General features: G+C 44.7%; 1 protein-coding gene across 1 annotated transcript in view; it reads right to left on the reverse strand.

The window, feature by feature from the left end:
- Nucleotides 1–10444, reverse strand: part of LOC111978912 (probable ribonuclease ZC3H12C) — a 27914-nt gene extending 17470 nt beyond the window's left edge. Inside the window, exons 1-3 of the mRNA XM_024009162.2 lie at nucleotides 10127–10444; nucleotides 4129–4924; nucleotides 3820–3959 (exon numbers count right to left, since the gene is read on the reverse strand). Coding sequence (XP_023864930.1) covers nucleotides 3820–3959; nucleotides 4129–4817 — 829 coding nt within the window. The 5' untranslated portion in view covers nucleotides 4818–4924; nucleotides 10127–10444. The remainder of the gene's footprint in view (nucleotides 1–3819; nucleotides 3960–4128; nucleotides 4925–10126) is intronic.
- Nucleotides 10445–23237: the final 12793 nt, after the last annotated feature.

Genomic DNA, 23237 nt, shown 5'->3' on the forward strand with positions numbered 1-23237 from the left:
CGGGGGACAATTACATTAAATTTTCTCAAGAGCAATTCCTGAGGGGACATCAAAAGTAGTGCTATAACACATAGCCTACGTTGTAATATGTTAAATGTATATTGAGAGAACCATAATCACTACTACTGGATAATTGATAGGTACAGTAGTTAACTGAAGGGTTTTCCCAACTTGTTCAAATGTTTAAAATCATTATAATACTACTACTAATAATAGTATAGCAGTGCTCCTTACCAGTCCAGTATGTATGCAGGTATTCGTACTTACAAACAGCATATCAAGAAAGGCCAGTAGGTGACAATGGTACTGTACACTGTATGGGTGTAGTTTTCATAAATACAATGAACATGGTGCGATCACATCTAAAAGAATCTCCATTGAGAGAACCATCCACAAAGTTGGTCTCCGTATTGAATTGACCTTTTAATTAGACTTTTTCTGATACATTTTATATAGTCATTAAATATCTGCCACTGGCCTGATCTACTACAATAGCTTTACAATAACAAAAAGCTTAAAATAAGTACAGTTCTAAAAGCAAAATAACTACTTCAATGAAAAACCCAATATCAAACAAAAATATCTTCAGTGTCTCAACTCTTCAAACAGCAGCTATGGACAAGTATGTCGCACAAAGTATGCAATTTTAAATAAAAAACAGGAATAAAATAATTTGTAAGTGTACTGTCATGTACTAAAAACTACTAAACAAAAAGAACAAATACCAATTACACCAGGGGTTCTCAAACAGGGTCCATGGACTAATTGGGTTCCAGTAAGTTTACATATATATATAGAGTGGAGGTCCCTGGACCACTCAAAAACCTTGCCTGCCTTCTCTCAAAATATGCAGGGTTCCAGTACCCAAAAAGGTTGAGAAACCACTGCTATACACAACTACTGAACAAAAAGAACCGAACATATTGTTTGCGGGTTTCAATGGATCCCAAACAATTGCTTGCAGATTAATTTTCCCTCTTGAGACTGTCCAGCCTGTCTTTATGTACATTACAGAAAATACGCAGTTCAGTCTCTCTTGGCCCATGCTAGCCCGTAGCCAAGTCTTTAACCTGCGGAGTGCATTGAAAACTCCTCTCAGCCTCACATGAGACACTGCACCACAAACAAAATTCTGCATCAACACACACACATTTACACAACATTTGCTGCAACCTTTGTACTTTTAATATAGTTTGTTTCATATTGGCTGGCTTCCAACAATAGCTGAATTTGAAAACTAGCGAGCACAAATTCCGTTTCTGTGTGTTTGCTATACTCTTTGCTACCTGGTTAAATAAAGTAAAATAAATTTAAAAAAAGTTCACTAGCGACCAATTTAGCTTTTAAATGAAGACCATTAAATATAGTGTTCAGTTTGGACTTCAGTTTATCGCTAACCTTATCACAGGACTTGAAGCACTACAGCTGCATGCTGATCTTGGAATAAACTGACATAGCAAAGATTTCCATCTTTGACGAGCCACATAAATGGAATAGTACTAGCTAGCTTGATAGTTAATGTTTGCTTTAGTTTTGCGCGCTCGCTCTGCAAATTCAGCTATAGTGTGTGTGAATCCTGCCAACATAAAACATCGCTTGGTGCGATTGACTGGATTAACCTCACGTTAATTACGTGCATTGAGTGCCTTTCGGGACAGTAAATACGAACCCTCTATTACCTTGCCAGCTAAAAACTGGCAGTGGATCAAACCATTGTGAGGCAAAGGGCGGGGGGGTCGCAATCTTTTGAAACTTAAAAACGCTCGCTATTAAGTGTCTATATATCAGCACAAGTGCTTTCATTGCGTATTATTATATTATTGAAATTACATAGTTATGTTTACAGTGATAGATTGGGGGGGACAAATAATATTTTTCCCAGGATGGGGGCGGTCTGTCCCCCCGTCCCCCTGGGATTTCCGCCTATGCCTGACCTATTCACCGGACGTGCGTACCTTGTCCCGGACCTGCTGTTTTCGACTCTCTCCTCTACTGCACCTGCTGTCTCTAACTCTGAATGATCTGCTATGAAAAGCCAACTGACATTTACTCCTGAGGTGCTGCCTGTTGCACCCTCTACAACCACTGTGATTATTATTATTTGACCCTGCTGGTCATCTATGAACGTTTTGAACATCTTGGCCATGTACTCTTATAATCTCCACCCGGCACAGCCAGAAGAGGACTGGCCACCCCTCAGAGCCTGGTTCCTCTCTAGGTTTCTTCCTGGGTTCCCTGCCTTTCTAGGGAGTTTTTCCTAGCCACCGTGCTTCTACATCTGCATTGCTTGCTGTTTGGGGTTTTAGGCTGGGTTTCTGTATAGCACTTATGACATCGGCTGATGTAAAAAGGCTTTATAAATAAATTTGATTGATTGAACGTATACAGTATAAGATAAACTCGGAACTTAGGTGAAGAAATTGACTATGGCTTCAGACTTTTAGTCTGGAGAGACATGTAAAAACCAATGAATTAAGATGGCGCCGACAGAGAGTGTGCCTCGCTTCTAGTCCTTTGGAAATTTGCAGTACACTCGCAATAACATCTGCTAACTATGTGAATGTGACCAATAACATTTATTTTGATTTGATTTGAATTCATGAACAAAGCCACCCAGCATTTGTTTGTGATTCTTCTCTGATGAAACATTTAAATGTCAAGTAGCCTAACACCAGGGCTCGGCTTGTGCCTTAGAGAAGTAAAATGTACGCAATTCCCACCTATATGAAAAAAGCAATATATCGGAAAAATGTTAGACAAGTCTATAAACAGTCTAAAGTGGCTTCAGGTTTGCCTCTTGAATTGGTGTGACATTAAGAAATGTCCTCTATAGTGGACACCCAGATGCCCACATGATGTTTTCACCTACTGTACCCATTGACTGTAATGTACAGTAGTGGCCAAAAGTTTTGAGAATGACACAAATATTAAATTTCACACACATTTAATTGCGCTGCCGACTTTCTTGGGCACCCTGAAGCCTTCTTCACAACAATTAAACCACTCTCCTTGAATTTCTTGATGATCCGATAAATGGTTGATATAGGTGCAATCTTACTGCAGCAATATCCTTGCCTGTGAAGCCCTTTTTGTGCAAAGCAATTATGACGGCACGTGTTTCCTTGCAGGTAACCACGGTTGACAGAGGAAGAACAATGATTCCAAGCACCACCCTCCTTTTGAAGCTTCCAGTCTGTTATTCAAACTCAATCAGCATGACAGAGTGATCTCCAGCCTTGTCCTCGTCAACACTCACACCTGTGTTAATGAGAGAATCACTGACATGATGTCAGCTTGTCCTTTTCTGGCAGGGCTGAAATGCAGTGGAAATGTTTTTTGGGGATTCAGTTCATCTGCATGGCAAAGAGGGACTTTGCAATTAATTGCAATTCATCTAGTCACTCTTTATAACATTCTGTTGTATATGCAAATTTCCATCATACAAACTGAGGCAGCAGACTGTGAAAATTAATATTTATGTAATTCTCAAAACTTTTGGCCACGACTGTACATGTTTTCATTTTTAAATCCTAATGACCACTACAGAGGACAATTTTGCACTTACCATAAAATATAATTAACAATATTTTTTCGAAACACATTTTTGGTAACATGTTTTTTTCCCACCCCAAACACTTATGTTATGTAAAAAAAAAGCTCAGGAGGTGTTACTGTCCTTTGACAGTAAAGGGAAGACACAAATGTTGGGAGAAAGAGGTGATTTAAAACAGGAGTGAGGGTGGAGTTTAATCAAAATCAGGTGCTGATTTGGTGGAGAGTTATGGAATGTTGGCGGTGCACGTGGAAATGCTGGTTAACCTGTGATGAGGGTGTCCGGTCTGGACTGTTCCTTTCTCCAGGCGGGAACAAACACAGTGATGTCACGGTGACCACGCTCCAGGAACCAATCAACAGCCAGCTGGATGCCGTGACAGGAGAACACTTCCTTATTCCCATGGCTGTGGAAAAACATACACAAATTCATGGTCATGAAATTCTTGGTGTCTTCGTTTATTTCTAYAATAAAATGGAATAAAGATTAGAAGAGCTAGTGGATGAGGTTTTTCAGAGTGAAAAGGAACCTGAGTAAAGTGTTTCTGAATAGAGCAGCAGTTTGTGTTGACTCACCTCATTGCTACATTACTCCCATCCACCACCACAGGCCTGATGTTCTCCTTGTCATCCAACAGCAGCTGGGAGGAGCAGTCCAGCCTGCAGGAGTCCAGAGAGGAGGAGGATAAGGAGGAGGAGGGCGAGTGGGAGGTGGCCGACCCCCCAGCCTGATCCGTCTCTGACTTGGTGCCCAGTTTGACCAGTTCTCCMAGTATGTCATTAATGAGGGCGTCAGGCCCTAGCTTCCGCACAACCAGCAGAACCAGCTCCTCAGAGTAGCCCAGCTTCAGGGCAAACTCCATCTTGGAGCGGTACTCTGTGAAGGGGTTGGTGGAGTGTTTTGGGTCCCTAGAATGGGGGCTCTGTGCCAGGCCCTGCCTAGCAGGGTGACAGGGGTGCGGGTGGGTGGTATGAGCGTCAGAACCAGAGCCATGTTGGACCCCCCGCTCATCCTCGCTGTCCGACGCAGCACTCTCTTCAGAGGAGTTACTACAACTACTACTACTGCTGATGCTGCTACTACTGACACTGCTATGGGTGCCTCCTACCTCTGTCTCGTCCCCCTCCAAGGCTCCTGAGTGTGTGCCGACTGTGGCACTCAAGCTGGCCTGGCGGTCGGTGCCTTCCACGTGGAGGTAGTCCAAATCCAGCCCCAGGTTGAGGATGTGGCCTGTTTCATCCTCCAGATGGTCCTTCAGGCCCATGAAGCCGTCTCATACATCCAGTATCTAACACCGGACCTCTGACCCCAGACGACCCCAATGTCACTGCTGCTGACGGGCTGCTCTCTGACCAATCCTGAGACGGAAGCCTGGGGGAGAGGGAGGGGCATTGGTCAGACTGGTTTCCTCCTGTAAATCTGGGGAATTTTCAATACTTTTCTATCTGAACCTTTCGTAATGTTACAATGAAACCCCAAGTGATTTGACTCCTATTTCCTAACTTGTTGAGATACTTTATAACAGCCAGATTAAATCACTGGGCCCAGCCCTCCCTTTCAACACCCATGCTGCAGGCGGTAGGTAACATTAAAGAGCTCTAATTGAGTAACCTGGGCTGTAGTAGAGCTTATTAAGGGTTAGGCTGAATGACACACCAAATGGATTTCCAAAAGGGCAGGTTCAAAACCGTCATTTCCATCATTCACTTCAACTGATTTGCATTTTAGCAGCGATGAGATCAGAAGTCAAAGAAGCTCTCAATCAACATCGCTGTTAACAACACACCATGCTAAGAAACACAAACCTGGCGTAATTGACACTCAATAACATACTCTACATTGCACCTACACCCATACAGGAGAATGCAGGATGGTATTTTTTTGACATGATTTAAAGGGAACTCTTTACATCCACCACCTGATGTTCAAACTAGGATCAGTGGTCGTGTGCAGCCCTGGCTGGGGTTTGTGATTGGCTGAAACAAAGAAAGACCTGTTCTAATGGGCCAGCCTCCTAATTGCTCAGTGACCCCTTTAAAAGGGAAATGTATTACAGCATCATCTGAGCACGGTGACACACTAATCTAGGGACCCAGGGCAACCTGGACCCAGGGGTATACGTAATATAATAAACGATTAGGGTTAATGTTAGGAGTTAGGTTAAAGAGTTAAAGTTAGGGTAAGGGTTAGCTAACATGCAAATTGTTGCAAAGTAGCTAAAAAATAGTAAGTAGTTGCACAGTTGCTAATTAGCTAAAATGCTAAAGTTGTCAGTGATGAGATTTGAACACGGAATCATTGGGTTGCTAGACGTTTGCATTATACTATTATTTTATCAATGTGCACAAGCAGTTGTCCTATAGCCCTGTATTTACACCAGACCACTGCACATCAAACTTAAGGGAATGTCTGGAGTGATATATGAGTGTGTTTAAGTGTATGTGGGGAGTGATATATATGAGTATGTATAAGTATGTGTGTGGAGTGATATACGAGTGTGTATAAGTGTGTGTGTGGAGTGATATATGAGTGTGTATAAGTGTGTGTGTGTGGAGTGATATATGAGTGGTTATAAATGTGTGTGAAGTGATTTATGAGTGTGTATATGTCTGTGTGTTTCTGCATGTATAAGTAGGGTAAAGGTGGGATCTCAGTACCGGAAAAAAGGCCTCCTAATGACCTGACTCTCAGTGTCCAAGCTGCTGCCCCATTGTGGGTCGCTATGAATGCCACAAGATGGCTGAAATAATTTAGTCCTGCAACAACAAAAGGGGCACAAACAAAGAAAGAGAGAGAGTGTGTGTGTGTGTGTGTGTGTGTGTGTGTGTGTGTGTGTGTGTGTGTGTGTGTGTGTGTGTGTGTGTGTGTGTGTGTGTGTGTTGTGTGTGTGTGTGTGTGTGTGTGTGTGTGTGTGTCGTGTGTGAGTGGTGTGTGAGGGTGGATATGTGGGGCTAAAGGTGTGTCTGGCTTGCCGTCCCAAACAAAGCCGCTGCCATCCCAATCTGGACTCCTCCGACAGAGCATTGTTCACAGCGGCGTGCGGTGTGCACAGACAGAGGTGGGGCTATTCAAACACACACAACACAACACACACCACACACACAACAACACACACCCACACACCACACACACACACACACACACACACACAACCACACACACACATACACCACACAACCACACACACATCACATACACACACCACATACCACACCATACAATTACCGTCAGAATCAGAAACAGACGTACTTGTGCGGGCCTGAGTCACTGCTACCAGATGGAATCCGCAAGTGTTTAAACATGATAAGAACACTACACACACACCTACACGAACACACTCACCAACACACACCACACTACACACACACACCAACAAAACACACACACCAACACTTCAAACGCACACCACACAGAACAACACACACACAACATGAACACACACACACAGCACTACAACACACCAACACGAACACACCACAACATGAACACATCCACACCGAGCTACACCACAAACGAACACACACACCAACATGACACACACACCAGCACTACACAACACCAATTCAACACACCAACAGCGACAACACACACCAACATGAACACACACACCAGCACTACACCACACAACACAACACACACACCCAACGAACACACACACACACTACAACACACCACACAACATCAACCACACAGAACACACAACACACACACACACACAACACACACCCAGACAACACCCACAAACACACAACACTATAACACACAGCCAACAACGAACACACACACCGAACATGAACACACACACAATCCAGCAGCTACACACACGCAACATAGATCACTGACTTCACAGCTGCACCAACACGAACACACCACAACATACACACACACCACACACAATTACTACACCCTTCATTATTCTCTCTTTAAAACAAATCATACAACCTACTCAATTTACCCAAAATCTTCCAAACAAACGCATTAAAATCAACACGACCACATTAAAATCTTCCACAAGCAGTGGATACGGAGGTCAGATTATTTCCATGTTTCTACACATCATAGATATACTCATTCTCCCCATGAAGAGGAGTAGTACAGTGCAGTGCTCAGTCCATTGGTGGTACTGTAGTCAGATGTAAAGGACCAAGGCTGAATAGACACTGAATTGAAATTACAATGTAGAAAGGTCCAAGGCTTTGAGATCAGATCAATGAATGCCCAAGGTCMTTTGACTCATTTATAGAGGACTGTGTCCATTCCTTCTTTATTTTACTTCTTTATGTGATGACTTAAGAGTAATATTGTTTTATTAAACGCAACAACAGAAACCAGACCTATGCTGTATTAGAGATGAAGAGAAACTTGAATGGCTATTTAGAAAATAAGTGAGCCTGGTTGCACATTTTATTTTGCAAACAATAACCACAGGGACTAGCAGTCCTAGAAACTCCACAACTGCTCTCCCCTCTGYGCTGCCTCAGTCTCCAGCAAAGATGAGTGGAACTAAATGTAAAGCTAGACTTCCAGCTGGAGAGAGATACAAATAAAGACAAAGAATGATATGGAAAAATGGAAATATAGGGCAAGCTAGATCTAGACATGGAGATAGAGACAGAGATGTAAGTGGGCGTTAAGGTCCTACTACAGTGAGCAGATGCTGCAGCCTCCTCCTCAGTGTTCGAGCCTGCTGTACCTGGGGCTGGGGGAGAGAGTTAGCCCCCTTAGGCCCTGCTATCTCCCCTGGGGCTGGGGCAGACCTGACCTGTTCCCCTCAGAATGCTGAGCCATGACACTCTGAAGTCTGCACTGAGCCAGGGACAAAGAAAGGGAGGTAAGAGGAGTGAAAGAGAGGGGGGGAGGAGGGACAGGGGGAGTGTATAGGCAGCAGGGGCAACAGATGCCTACTGAAACCACAGGGGACCATGGAAACTGGCGCTCAGTAAAGGCTGATACATATCACCACTGTCATGTGACCCGGTGATGGACCTCACTTTCACCCCTCAGCACGGACATGAACACAAATTTCCATTTGCTCAGTCGTTCACTCACTTTATATTCTGCCCCCCCATCTCTCTCTCTTGCTCTTGCTTCTCTCTCTCGCTCTCTCAATTAAATTAAATTAAATGGGGCTTTATTGGCATGGGAACATTGCCAAAGCAAGTGAAATAAACAATAAACAAAAGTGATTTTTTTTTWAATATTAAAGTTTTACAGTAAATATTACACTCAAAAAGACATTTCATGTGTTATATTATCAGCTATATACAGTGTTTTAGCAATGTGCATATACTTCTAGTACGAATAGTAGAGGAAGATAAATAAACAGATAAATATTGGTGTTATTTAGAATGTTGTTTGTGCTCAACTGGTTGCCCTTTTCTCATGGCAATGGGCCACAAATCTTACTGCTGTGATTGCACACTGCGGTATTTCGCCTGACAGATAGATATGCGAGTTTATCAGTGTTTGATTTGTTTTAAAATTCTTTGTGGGTCTGTGTGATCTGTGACAGGAGGTTAGGAAGTGCAGCTCAGTTTCCACCTCATATTGTGGGCAGTGTGCACATAGTCTGTCTTCTCTTGAGAGCCAGGTCTGCCTATGGCGGCCTCTATGAAATAACAACGCTCACTGTGTCTGTACATAGCGACAGTGGACAGGTTGTCTCTCTCTCTCAGACAAAATATTCACTGTATCATAGGCTACTGTATGTGAAAGTATGTTTTTATTTTCATTGGCAGCAATCCCTGACCTGTCTTTCCCTGTCATTAAACATGAAGACTGGTGACTCTGAAAGCGCCTGACTACATGGATTGAACAATTCGATCTTTCAAACATAAACTGTATCTTTAGCCCAAAGGTGAAATGAAAAGCTTCAACACTAACACACTCCATGTTGTATTGTCTACTCCAACACTGTTTTATGGGTTAGTGCTATCTGGGATCCTTGGGTCATCCATACCCATAACCCTTACCTAACACTAACCTTAACCATTTTAAATGTACACTTCAATGGGGTAGGGATTCCCTGGTTGCTATGTTCCGAGTATAAACATAATAAAATATGCCATTTAGAAGACGCTTTTATCCAAAGCAACTTACAGTCATGCATTTTACATATGGGTGGCCCGTGGAATCAAACCCATAACCCTGGTGGTGCAAGCACCCTGCTCTACCAACTGAGCTACAGAGGACCACATAGCAAAATTTAGGACAATTAGCATCTTACATCTTTACTGTTTTACTGATAGTATACCGGTAGTATTAAGTGTAGTCTATTTATCAATTAATTTATCATAGATATCAAATGAATAAATAATCAAACTGGGATAAAGCTTATCTATCATTAGATTTATTTAAGATTGTTTCCCACCAAGAATTCAGAAAATAAAAACACTTAATCAAACACTTCAATTAAATCACATAATCAATGAAAATGAACCATTGTGCACTAAACTGTGCAACGGTCAGGACCAGACAGAGAAACATTTGACTTCAGATGTAGTTTTTACACCTGTTGTAACTATAAAATGAATGTATATATCTGCCTATACAAATGTTTATCAAAAGACTTACCACAGGCTTCAAGGAAGAAAAAAAAACAGCAACACAAATACAGAAGGAACTGCTAAAGATATTCTCCGGACAGAATAGCTTTGGTCATTCCTGCATGCCAGAAGGACTTTCTCAGCTTTTTCAAATTTTCTCAAATGTTTGTACATACAAATCCAGGTTCTATGTATCCAGCAGAGAATGAATAAAGTGACAAAAAATCCAAAGGGAGGTGTAGTGAATCAAGCTTCCTTGTAGCACAGTGGTCCAAACTCAACTCAACTCAATGCCTTTTTAGGTTTGGTAGTGCTGCAGTCTGGTCCTAAGGCAAGAGGGTTGAACAATGTGAGTGTGAACAGATGGAGCTGCAGTGTCTACCATTCATTTCCCCATTACACACAGTCTGCCTAGTGACCAATAAGAGCACAGCAGTGACCACCATCAAGCCGTCTAATCCGGCACACTTTTATTCACACACACACACACACACACACACACACACACACACACACACACACACCAACACAACACACACACACCACCACCACACACACACACACCACCCTAAACCATCACCCTTGACCCCTCCCCATCACACACACACACACACCACACCCTAAACCCTACCTCGACCCCCCCCCCCTCCCCTCAACACATACAAACCACACACACAATATGGCAATAAAATACAGCACTCTCCCTTCCCTCCACCCCTCCAGCTCGAGCCATGAATGGACAAGGGGCGTGCACTGACAATGGCAGTCAAACAAAAGGGTCCCGGCCGGCAGGCAGCTGCAGAGGCACCAGGCTGCAGCCATTACAGAGCGGCGGCCTTGCCCTGGGGAACACCTGGCTCACTGGGGACCACTGTCTCCCTTGGACCCTTTGTCCCCCAGAGGGTGGGGGGTGGGCAGATAATGAGCTGAATTATGTTAAAAGTAGTGCATATTCCTAAATGGTGTTAGAATAGATGGAATGGAGAAGGGGGAAAGAAGGAAAAAAGAGGGGAAAAGTTAAGATGGGGTTGTGGAGGGAGACCCTGCAAAAGCTTTCAGTGTCATTGGAGGTCCAGAGAGAAAGAGAGAGGGAGAGCGAGAGAGATAGAGAGAGAGGGGGGAGTGAGGGCGGGAGGATCCTAATTGTTTGGACACACTTCAACAAAATGGTGCACTCTTTTCAAAGGATACGGATAGCGACAGACAGGGATTACTTTCGGACTTTGAGGTTATCAAAGAGTCAGTGTGAGGCAACAGTTCAACAACTGGGGTTGGTAACTCTCTGTCCCTGAGAGCCAGGGAGACGTCTCATTACCTTACTGTGACAACATGTATCCTATTATCACCTACAGACACATATTTGCATATAACACAGAAACCCCAAATGCAATATCTCCCAGGCACAAAGCCAAACTCAACTCTCCACACCGCTTTAACAAACAATAGAGAGATGTACATGTTGGATTCTTCCTCTGCATAAACAAAACACAGAACAAGCAAACTCATGCCTTACATCTAAAAAAAATACAGTCTCACAAAAGGCATCTTAGAAGTGCTCCAACACGTTTTAATTTGATAAAAAGAAAAGTCTTGACTTAGTGAAATGCACTAAAACCAGTGATGCGTATCTATCTCTAGTCCTGTTGAGATCTGTTGCTAATGGTACCTTTACTTACACCTAATGGTGCCTTCACACCTAATGGTGCCTTCACACCTAATGGTGCCTTCGGAATAATTAAAAACATGAGTTTCAGAAGATTAGCTTGAACTACACCCCGACTCGTAATTACCTGAGTTTTCCCGAATTGTGACTTTTCATCACTGACCTTTCACCTTTTCTACCAAAAGATGCCAAGAAATCCTTTTTGACAACAAAACTCAGCAAAAAAATAAACCCACATTCCACTGTCAACTGCGTTTATTTTCAGCAAACTTAACATGTGTAAGTATTTGTATGAACATAACAAGACTCAACAACTGAGACATAAACTGAACAAGGTCCATAGACATGTGACTAACAGAAATTGAATAACGTGTCCCTAAACAAAGGGGGGGGGGGTCAAAATCAAAAGTAACAGTCAGTATCTGGTGTGGCCACCAGCTGCATTAAGTACATTAAGTTCTTGCTGTGAGATGTTACCCCACTCTTCCACCAAGGCACCTGAAAATTCCTGGACATTTCTGGCGGGAATGGCCCTAACCCTCACACTCCGATCCAACAGGTTCCAGACATGCTCAATGGGATTGAGATCCGGGCTCTTCGCTGGCCATGGCAAAACACTGACATTCCTGTCTTGCAGGCCATCATGCACAGAACGAGCAGTATGGCTGGTGGCATTGTCATGCTGGAGGTTCATGTCAGGATGAGCCTGCAGGAAGGGTACCACATGAGGGAGGAGGATGTCTGCCCTGTAACGCACAGCGTTGAGATTGCCTGCAATGACAAGCTCAGTCCGATGATGCTGTGACACACCGCCGCAGACCATGATGGACCCTCCAAATCGATCCCGCTCCAGAGTACAGGTCTCGGTGTAACACTCATTCCTTTGACGATAAACGCGAATCCGACCATCACCCCTGGTGAGACAAAACCGTGACTCGTCAGTAAAGAGCACTTTTTGCCAGTCCTGTCTGGTCCAGCGACGGTGGGTTTGTGCCCATAGGCGACGTTGTTGCCGGTGATGTCTGGTGAGGACCCGCCTTACAACAGGCCTACAAGCCCTCAGTCCAGCCTCTGTCAGCCTATTGCGGACTGTCTGAGCACTGATGGAGGGATTGTGCGTTCCTGGTGTAACTCAGACAGTTGTTGTTGCCATCCAGTACCTGTCCCGCAGGTGTGATGTTCAGATGTACCGATCCTGTGCAGGTGTTGTTACACATGGTCTACCACTGTGAGGACGATCAGTTGTTCGTCCTGTAGCGCTGTTTTAGGCGTCTCACAGTACGGACATTGAAATGTATTGCCCTGGCCACATCTGCAGTCCTCATGCCTCCTTGCAGCATGCCTAAGGCACATTCACACAGATGAGCAGGGAACCTGGGCATCTTTCTTTTGGTGTTTTTCAGAGTCAGTAGAAAGGCCTCTTTAGTGTCCTAAGTTTTCATAACTGTGACCTTAATTGCCTACCGTCTGTAAGCTGTTAGTGTCTTAATGACCATTCCACAGGTGCATGTTCATAAAAAAAAATATTTTACCTTTATTTAACTAGGCAAGTCAGTTACGAACAAATTCTTATTTTCAATGACGGCCTTGGAACAGTGGATTAACTGCCTTGTTCAGGGGCAGAACGACAGATTTTTACCTTGTCAGCTAGGGGATTTGATCTTGCAACCATTCGGTTACTAGTCCAACGCTCTAACCACTAGGCTACCTGCTGCCCCACAAGTGTTCATGGTTCATTGAAAAAGCATGGGAAACAGTGTTTAAACCCTTTACAATGAAGATCTGTGAAGTTATTTGGAATTTTACGAATTATCTTTGAAAGAGAGGGTGCTGTAATTGGGACGTTTCTTATTTTGCTGAGTTTACAAAGATAGACATTTGGTAAAAAAGCTATTTTGACCATATTGTCAATGTTAATCGAGCTAGCTAACCTCATTATTAGCAATGTTAGCTAGCTGAAATATTATTGGTTGAAGAGTTGTTCCAACATCAAAAGCACTTGAACACAATCATGTCAGAAATACGACTTGAACATTTTCCACTTGCGACGAGCACATGAAGGCAGTAAATTTGAAATTGTATTTGTCACATGCGCCGAATACAACAGGTGTAGACCTTACAGTGAAATGCTTACTGACAAGCCCTTAAACAACAATGCTTTAAGAAGTTTTAAGGGGGAAAAAAACGTGTTAAGTAAAAAATAGATAAGTAAATAATTGAAAATGGGTAACAAATGATTAAACAGCAGCAGTAAAATAACAGGCGAGGCTATGTACAGGGGGTACCGGTACAGAGTCAACTGTGCGGGGGCACCGGTTAGTCAAGGTAATTGGGGTAATATGTACATGTAGGTAGAGTTAACGTGACTACGCATAGATTACAAACAGAGAGTAGCAGCAGCGTAAAAGAGGGGTCTCGGTAGCCCTTTGATTAGCTGTTCAGGAGTCTTATGGCTTGGGGGTAGAAGGTGTTAAGAAGCCTTTTGGATCTAGACTTGGCGCTCCGGTACCGCTTGTCCGTACTGGGCTGTACGCACTACCCTCTGTAGTGCCTTGCGGTTGGAGGCCGAGCAGTTGCCATAACAGGCAGTGATGCAACCAGTCAGGATGATCTCGAGAGTGCAGCTGTAGAACTTTTTGAGGATCTGAGGACCCATGCCAAATATTTTCAGTCTCCTGAGGGGGAATAGGCTTTGTTGTGCCCTCTTCACGACTGTCTTGGTGTGTTTGAACCATGATAGTTTGTTGGTGATGTGGACACCAAGGAACGTGAAGCTCTCAACCTGTTCCACTACAGCCCCGTCGATGAGAATTGAGGCGTGCTTGGTCCTCCTTTTCCTGCAGTCCACAATCATCTCCTTTGTCTTGATCATGTTGAGGGAGAGGTTGTTGTCCTTGCACCACATGGCCAGGTCTCTGACCACCTCCCTATAGGCTGTCTCATCATTGTTGGTGATCAGGCCTACCACTGTTGTGTCATCAGCAAACTTTTTTATTTATTTATTTTTTATTTTTTGTCATCAGCAAACTTAATGATGGTGTTGGAGTCATGTTTGGCCACGCAGTCGTGGGTGATCAGGGAGTACAGGGGGGGACTAAGTACACACCCCTGAGGGCCCCCAGTGTTGAGGATCAGCGTGGCATACGTGTTGTTGCCTACCCTTACACTCTAAAGTTTCTAAAACTGTTCAAATTATGTCTGGGAGTATAACAGAACTGATATCGCAGGCGAAACCCAGAGGACATACCACCCCCCCAAAAAAATTCAGCTTACCTCTATTTTCAATGGCTAGAACTAAAATAATAAGGCCAAGTCCTCCCAGATTGCAAATACTAGGGCTTACACTAGATGTCAACAGTCTTTAGAAAGAGTTTCAGGCTGGTTTTTGGAAAAATGACCCAGAAATTGTAGTTTTTCTAGGTGGCTCCCATTTTGGCTGTAGTGTTTCCAAGCGTGTGGAGGAAAGCGCATTCTTTCTTATTTATCTCCGGTAATGAACATACTATTCTCCGTCTTAAATTTTATAGTTTATTTGCGTATTAGGWTACCTAAGGTTTGATTATAAACATTGTTTGACTTGTTTGGAAAAGTTTATTAGTAACGTTTGGGATTCATTTTCTATGCATTTGGATGGAGGGAAACTGGATGGATTATTGACTGAATCGCGCCAGCTGAACTGAGTTTTTATGGATATAAAGAAGGACATTATCGAACAAAAGGACCATTTGTGATGTAACTGGGACCTTTTGGGGTGCCAACAGAAGAAGATCATCTGGCATTTTTAAGGCATTTTTTATATCGCTATTTCTGACTTTCGTGTCGCACCTGCCTGTTTGAAATATGTTTGTCATGCATTTGTATGCGGGGGCGCTGTCCTCAGATAATCGCATGGTTTGCTTTCGCCGTCAAGCCTTTTGGAAATCTGACACGGCGGCTGGATTAACAAGAAGTTAAGCTTTATTTTGATGTATAACACTTGTATGTCTTATGAATTTTTATTATGAGTATTTCTGTTTTTGAATTTAGCGCGCTGCAATTTCCTGGATGTTGTTAAATCAATCCTGTTAACGGGATTGGAGTGGGAAGGGATCTCTAAGAAGTTAAACGTCTTAATCACATCGGCTACGGAGAGCGTAATCACACAGTCGTCCGGAACAGTTGGTGCTCTCATGCAAGTTTCAGTGTTACCTGCCTCGAAGCGAGCATAGAAGTAATTTAGCTTGTCTGGTAGGTTTGTGTCACTGGGCAGCTCTTATTTTCTTATAAGCTTCCGGGTTAGAGTCCCGCTCCTTGAAGCGGCAGCTCTACCCTTTAGCTCAGTGCAGATGTTACCTGTAATCCATGGCTTCTGGTTGGGGTACGTACGTACGGTCACTGTGGGGACAACGTCATCGATGCACTTATTGATGAAGCCAGTGACTGATGTGGTGTACTCCTCAATGCCATCGGAAAAATCGCGGACATATTCCAGTCTGTGCTAGCAAAACAGTCCTGTAGCTTAGCATCTGCTTCATCTGACCACTTTCTTGTTGACCGAGTCACTGGTGCCTCCTGGTTTAGTTTTGCTTGTAAGCAGGAATCAGGAGGATAGCATTATGGTCAGATTTGCCAAATGGAGGGTTAGGGAGAGCTTTGTACATGTCTCTGTGTGTGGAGTATAGGTGGTCTCGAGTTTTTTTCCCCTTTGGTTGCACATTTAACATGCTGGTAGAGACTAGGTAAAACAAATTTGAGTTTCCCTGCATTAAAGTCCCCGGCCACTAGGAGCGCCGCCTCTGGATGAATGTTTTCCTGTTTGCTTATGGCCGTATACAGCTCATTGAGTGCGGTCTTTATGCCAGCATCGGTCTGCTGTGGTATATAGACAGCTTTGGAAAATATAGATGTTATCTCTCTTGGTAGATAGTGTGGTCCACAGCTTTTTCATGCCAGTCTGATGTACAGTTCCAGTCAAAAGTTTGGAGAAGAAAAAAAGTTTGGACTGATTGGCTCAGGCTGACTGATTGGGTCGGGCTGAAATCTTCCCCCATTGCCACTTCGACCGAGGGCGGACCCTGCTGTGGCCGGGTCCACGTTACGCACATCGCCTCGCGTGCATGCCATTTCTTCAGTAAATTCACATGGTAAAGCTGGAGGAGTTTTCTCCGCCCCGGTTGGCGGACCTTATAGTTGACGTCGCCTACCCGCTCAACGATGTCGTATGGCCCATGCCATGTAGCCAGGAATTTACTCTCCGTGGTAGGGATCAGCACCAAGACCTTCTCACCGGGTTGGAACTCTCGTGGTTGGGCCCCCTGGTTGTATACACGCTCCTGGGCATGTTGCGCCTGGGCCATGTGCTCTCTCACCACTGGCCAAATCACCATCATCCTCTCCCTCATCTCCTCCACATGTTCCCGATCCGGTTCCCGATCCGCTCCCTGGTTTTCTCCATCCCCAGGTGTGCCCCAAGCAGGTGGATGTGGGCAAGCTGCAACACAGTCCTAACATACTGGCTGGGTATGAGTAACAAGTCTTTGGTCTCCCCATTATGCTTTACTAGCCTGATACAATACGTTATGCTTGATTGCAAAGTGGGGGTAGCGCCAATCACTTACCCCAGGTAACAGTACGCCATCCACCACAATCACCTGGCCCCTAGCGTTCTGGAGATCGGGGTCTTCTAATTGGGCCGTCCCGAACTGACCCGTGAGGATTCCCATGTCAGGAGGTCCGTCTAGGGTCTCCACCTCCATAAAGGGGAGCCTGAGGTCTTCCTCGCACGGTGGATCACTTGCCGGAGCGGGGTCGTCTCCCTCCTCTGGGTCCGACTCGGGCCCAGTGGACACCTCTCGTGGCGGGGGTTGGGTTGCACAGGCCACCGTCTTTTTTCCTTTTCTTCCTACCTCCCGTGCTCGCCTCCCCAGGTACCTCCCCCACAGTGCCTGGAATAGAGGGCAGTCTCGACCGAGGAGAAGGGACACGGGCAGGTTAGGAACAGCTCTCACGCGCATCTGGCACTCCCCCTTTGGGGTGGTTATCCTCATGGGCACCGTTGGGTACCTCTTCGTGTCCCCGTGTACACAGGACACTGTCACCTCCTCGCCCCCTGGTTCCTCCTTGCCCTCTCATGTGAGCCACTGCGGGTGGGCCAGGCTCACCATGCTGCCGGAGTCCAGCAGAGCGCTGGTGTCAATTCATACCGGAACCATCGGAGGGGCCGTCTCGGTGTGCGCCCAACAGGAGGTGACGTAACTCGCCATCCGGGTTATCCCAGAGCTGGGGGGTGCGGAGGGCATGGCCTCCTCCCGGCAGGGACAGCTCCACGCAAGGTGCCCCAGCTCACCGCACGCATAGCAGCGTCTCTGATCAGGGTCCAGCAGCCGCCGACATTGTTGGTTTGGGTCACCCTCCCGTTTCACAGCCTCGGCTGGTTCCGTCCAGGCCCCCTTCAGCTCCTCTCTCTTATACACATCTAGATGTGTATAAGAGACAGGGACGAGCTTGTCGAGCATCGGGAGGGACGGTACTTCCGTCAGTAGCCAGCCCTTGGTCAGTCGCAAAAGGTCGCTCATCTGAGCACGGGGGGACAGGGTGGGGTCAAAGGCCCAGTCGTGGACCAGTTGTGCACGGTGTGCGAGATTGAACCCATAGCGGCTTAGTATCGCCCGTTTGAGTCCCTCATAATTCGCGGCCTGGTCCGTGTTCAAATCAAAGTAGGCCTTCTGGGCCTTCCCAGAGAGGTAGGGTGCCAACAGGCTTGCCCACTGGGCTTGGGCCATCCTTCCCGCTGTGCCGTCCTCTCGAAGGTGCACAGATACAACTCCACATCATCTTCCTCCCTTAACTTCTCTGCACTACGGATCCCTTTTACGGGATCATTTTCCTAAACAACCGCTGAATTGCAGGGCGCAAAATATTACTAAAAATATTTATAATCATGCAATCACAAGTGACATATACCAAAACACAGCTTAGCTTGTTGTTAATCCACCTATCGTGTCAGATTTTGAAAATATGCTTTACAGAGAAAGAAATCCAAGCTTTTGTGAGTGTATCAATCAATGCTAGAACAGCTAGCCCCAAATTAGCATGGTCACGAAAGTCAGAAAAGCAATAAAATTAATCGCTTACCTTTGATAATCTTCGGATGTTTGCACTCACGAGACTCCCAGTTACACAATAAATGTTCTTTTTGTTCGATAAATATTACTTTTATAACAAAAAAACGCCATTTGGGTTGCGCGTTATGTTCAGAAAACTACAGCCTCGTTCCGGTGCTGAAAGGCAGAAGAAAATTCCCAAACGTATCAGATTCAAAAATATTACTAAAAAGATTTATAATCATGCAATCACAAGTGAAATATACCAAAACACAGTTTAGCTTGTTGTTAATCCACCTATCGTGTCAGATTTTGAAAATATGCTTTGCAACGAAAGCAATCTAAGCTTTTGTGAGTGTATCAATCAATGCTAGAACAGTTAGCCTTATATTAGCTTGGTTAGCTTGGTCAGGAAAGTCAGAAAAGCAATCAAATTAATCGCTTACCTTTGATAATCTTCGGATGTTTGCACTCACGAGACTCCCAGTTACACAACAAATGTTATTTTTGTTCGGTAAATATTACTTTTAGGACAAAAAAACGCCATTTGGGTTGCGCGTTATGTTCAGAAAACCAAAGCCTCGTTCCGTTCGACGAAAACTCCAAAAAGTATCCGTAATGGTCATAGAAACATGTCAAATGTTTTTTATAATCAATCCTCAGGTTGTTTTTAACAAACATAATCGATAATATTTCAACCGGACCGTAACCTATTCAATAAGAGAGAAAAATAAAATGGGGAGCTACCCCTCTCGCGCGCAGGAAGTAATCAGAAGACACCTGACTATTTTTGAAAGATCTCGCTCATTTTTCAAAATAAAAGCCTGAAACTATGTCTAAAGCCTGGTCACAGCCTGAGGAAGCCATTGGAAAATGAATCTGGTTGATACCCCTTTAAATGGAAGAAAGACGGGCCAGGAAACACAGATTTAAAAAATTTAAAAATCACTTCCGGGTTAGATTTTCTCAGGTTTTCGCCTGCAGAATCAGTTTTGTTATACTCACAGACAATATTTTGACAGTTTTGGAAACTTTGGAGTGTTTTCTATCCTAATCTGTAAATTATATGCATATTCTACGATCTGGACCTGAGAAATAGTCTGTTTATCTTGGGAACGTTATTTAAAAAAATAAAAAATAATCTGTCCCCTAGCGTCAAGACGTTTACTGAACCAGGAACTGATTCGGGCCAGACTCCTGAGCCCTCCCAACCTTCAACTGGACTACCTCCTCTACCAGTCTGCGGTTTTGTTGGTACAGCTCTTCCAGTGCTTGCTCCTGGAGAGCCTGTTGCTTCTGCTGGCTGAGGATGAACTGAGCCACCAGCTCCTCCATGGTAATCTCCGCACACTCGACCCCACGGCACCCAAAGCTACTGAGCTTCCCGCATTCTCCACCATATGTGGTAAACCGTGGGGTGTTGGGTTGAGCGTACAGAGATTGACACAGAGACAGGGAGGCTTTAGTCGACAAAACAACTTTACTAAGACGGAAAATAAATATGTGGCTATCTGTCATCAATGGTGGCTATTTGAAGAATCTCAAATTCTCTAAATGTATTTGTTTAACACTTTTTTGGTTACTACTTGATTCCAAATGTGTTATTTAATAGTTTTGATGTCTTCACTATTATTGTACAATGTAGAAAATATAACAAATAAAGAAAAACCCTTGAATGAGTAGGTGTGTCCAAACTTTTGACTGGTACTGTATATGTGTGGTATGCTGGGGGGAATGTAGGTATTAACAGGTTTGGGGCTGCAGTAGTGGACGTGTGGAGGGTCTTCATGAATGTGAAAGTGTTTTTGGAAGGTGCGTTTGAGGCGGGACATAAGGGTTTGCAGTTGCCTATTTGAGTGTGTGTGCMTACGTACAGTATGTGCGTAACTCTGTGAGTCCATATGTAGGTGTAATCGCAGGCGGGAGAGGTATCCTGGGCAGTTTGACTTGCGTTGCTGAGGGGTGCAGTGCAGTGGGTGACTCAGCTGACAGCTTTCCCCTGGGGAGCCATGACCTGGCCATCTGCTGCTAAGGCTGATATAAACAGGTGTCCTCCTCCTCCTTCTCCTCCTCCTCCTCCTCCTCTCTGCCTGCCTCTCTGCCTGCCGGTCTGGCCCTGCACCTTTCAAACCCTGCGCTAGTCTGTTTATAGAAGAACACACCACTGCTCTGTTCTCCTCTCCTTAACTGGCTCATCTCAGCCTGTAGGGAACTAATGCAACCTGCTCTCCTCACTTGGTTTGATTTAAATCCTTAAAGAAGATGTGTGGGTCTCTTGAAGACGTTGTTACACATGCTGCTGTGCTGCTAGTTCAGTAGAAATAAACTATTGAGGTAGTAACAAAAGAAGGTGAAACTATTTACACTGAACAAAAATATAAATGCAACATGCAATCATTTCAAAGATTTTACTGAGCTACAGTTTATACAAGGAAATCAGTCAGTTGAAATAAATTCATTAGGCCCTAATCTATGGAGTTCACATGACCGGGAATACAGATATGCATCTGTTGGTCACAGAAAAAAAGCTAGGTGCGTGAATCAGAAAACCACCTTTTGCTTCATACAGCGCGACACATTTCCTTCACATAGAGTTGATCAGGCTGTTGATTGTGGCCTGTGGAATGTTGTCCTTAGCTTATGCCTGCCCATACCATAAGCCAATCGCCACTATGGGGCACTCTGTTCACAACATTGACATCAGCAATCTGCCATCTGCCCGGTACAGTTGAAACGGGGATTCATCCGTGAAGAGCACACTTCTCCAGCATGTCAGTGGCCATCGAAGGTGAGCATTTTCCGAATGAAGTCGGTTACTACACCAAACTGTTGTCAGGTCAAGACCCTGGTGAGGACAACGAGCACGCAGATGAGCTTCCTTAGACGGTTTCTGACAGTTTGTACAGAAATTCTTTGATTGTGTAAACCCACAGCTTCATCAGCTATCCTGGTGGTTGGTCTCAGACGATCCCGCAGGTGAAGAAGCTGGATGTGGAGGTCCTCGGCTGACATGGTTACACGTGGGCTGTGGTTGTGAGGCCGGTTGGATGTTCCAAATTCTCTAAAACGACATTGGAGACAGATTATGGGAGAGAAATGTACATTGAATTATCTGGCAACAGCTTTGGTGGGCATTCCTGCAGTCAGCATGCCAATTGCACACGCCCTCAAAACTTGTGGCCTTGTGTTGTGTGACAAAACGGCACATTTTAGAGTGGCCTTTTATTGTCCCCAGCACAAGGTGCACCGGTGTAATGATCATTCTGTTTAATCAGCTTCTTGATATGCCACACCTGTCAGGTGGATAGATTATCTTGGCAAAGGAGAAATGCTCACTAACAGGATGTAAACAAATTAGTGCATTTTTTTTTGTTGAGAAATAAGCTTTATGTGCTTATGGAACATTTCTGGGTTCTTTAATTTCAGCTCATGAAACACTTTACATGTTGCATTTAGATTTTTGTTCAGCATAGTTGTTGTAAAATGCCATATCTGATTAGGCTGAGCAAACAGCCCCTTCTCGAAACAGAAACTAGAGAGACAGAGAGAGAGAGATGCTCCATCCCATCAATACTGACTTAAATGAAGGACATGCCACGCGAAAGTGGCAGAGAAAGAGATACTAAAAGATGAACAGTGATTGAAAAAAGATGGAGGAAGGAAGGGGACATAGTGGGATGGCATTCCCTGTGGCCAGGTAGCGCCTCCTCTTCAACCCCACAGTGCCACACTTTTTTCAGGCAAACGGGATTACTCCAGCCCCAGGCTACTGGGCCTGCACTGGGAGCCCCAGGCCTCTAAAGGGGAGGTAGTCCAGAAGCCCAGCTGATGCTCTGTGCTTATATCTCTACTCACCACCACACATGGACACTCTCYATTGTGCAAACACACACAGCATGGGGCCCTGTTAGATTCCTTAGTCTTGCCGTCTTCTCCATAGGGKGGAGCATGTGTGAGGGCTGTTAGTATTGTGTTGGGAGGTGTGCATGTTCGGTGTGTGTGGTGTGTGTTTGTGCACATTGGTTTAAGTGATCCTGAGGGCAGTAGGCCTAAGGCCAGTCCATTGTACCTCTACGACCCCCCCTCCCCACCACCACCACCACCACCTGCTGTTCATTCAGAGCTGTTGGTTAATAGTGATGGAGTGGATTCCTCCCCTACAAACCCAGAGAAAAGGAGTAAAGACTTCACTGAGATACTATGGCCTAACTCAACAACACTTTCCTCATCATCCAAGAAACAATGTGCCAGTCAGACTAGCACACTAGGAATCCCAGTGTACTCCCTAACAGAGCCTCTGGCAGGACACGTCCTATAGAGACCTCCCCAGTCATTTCTACATGGTGCTGCTGCCATCACCACTATGATATATGACACAGAGACAAGGTCAAATG

This window comes from Salvelinus sp. IW2-2015, linkage group LG2, assembly GCF_002910315.2.
Source record: "Salvelinus sp. IW2-2015 linkage group LG2, ASM291031v2, whole genome shotgun sequence".
Classification (NCBI taxonomy): domain Eukaryota; kingdom Metazoa; phylum Chordata; class Actinopteri; order Salmoniformes; family Salmonidae; genus Salvelinus; species Salvelinus sp. IW2-2015.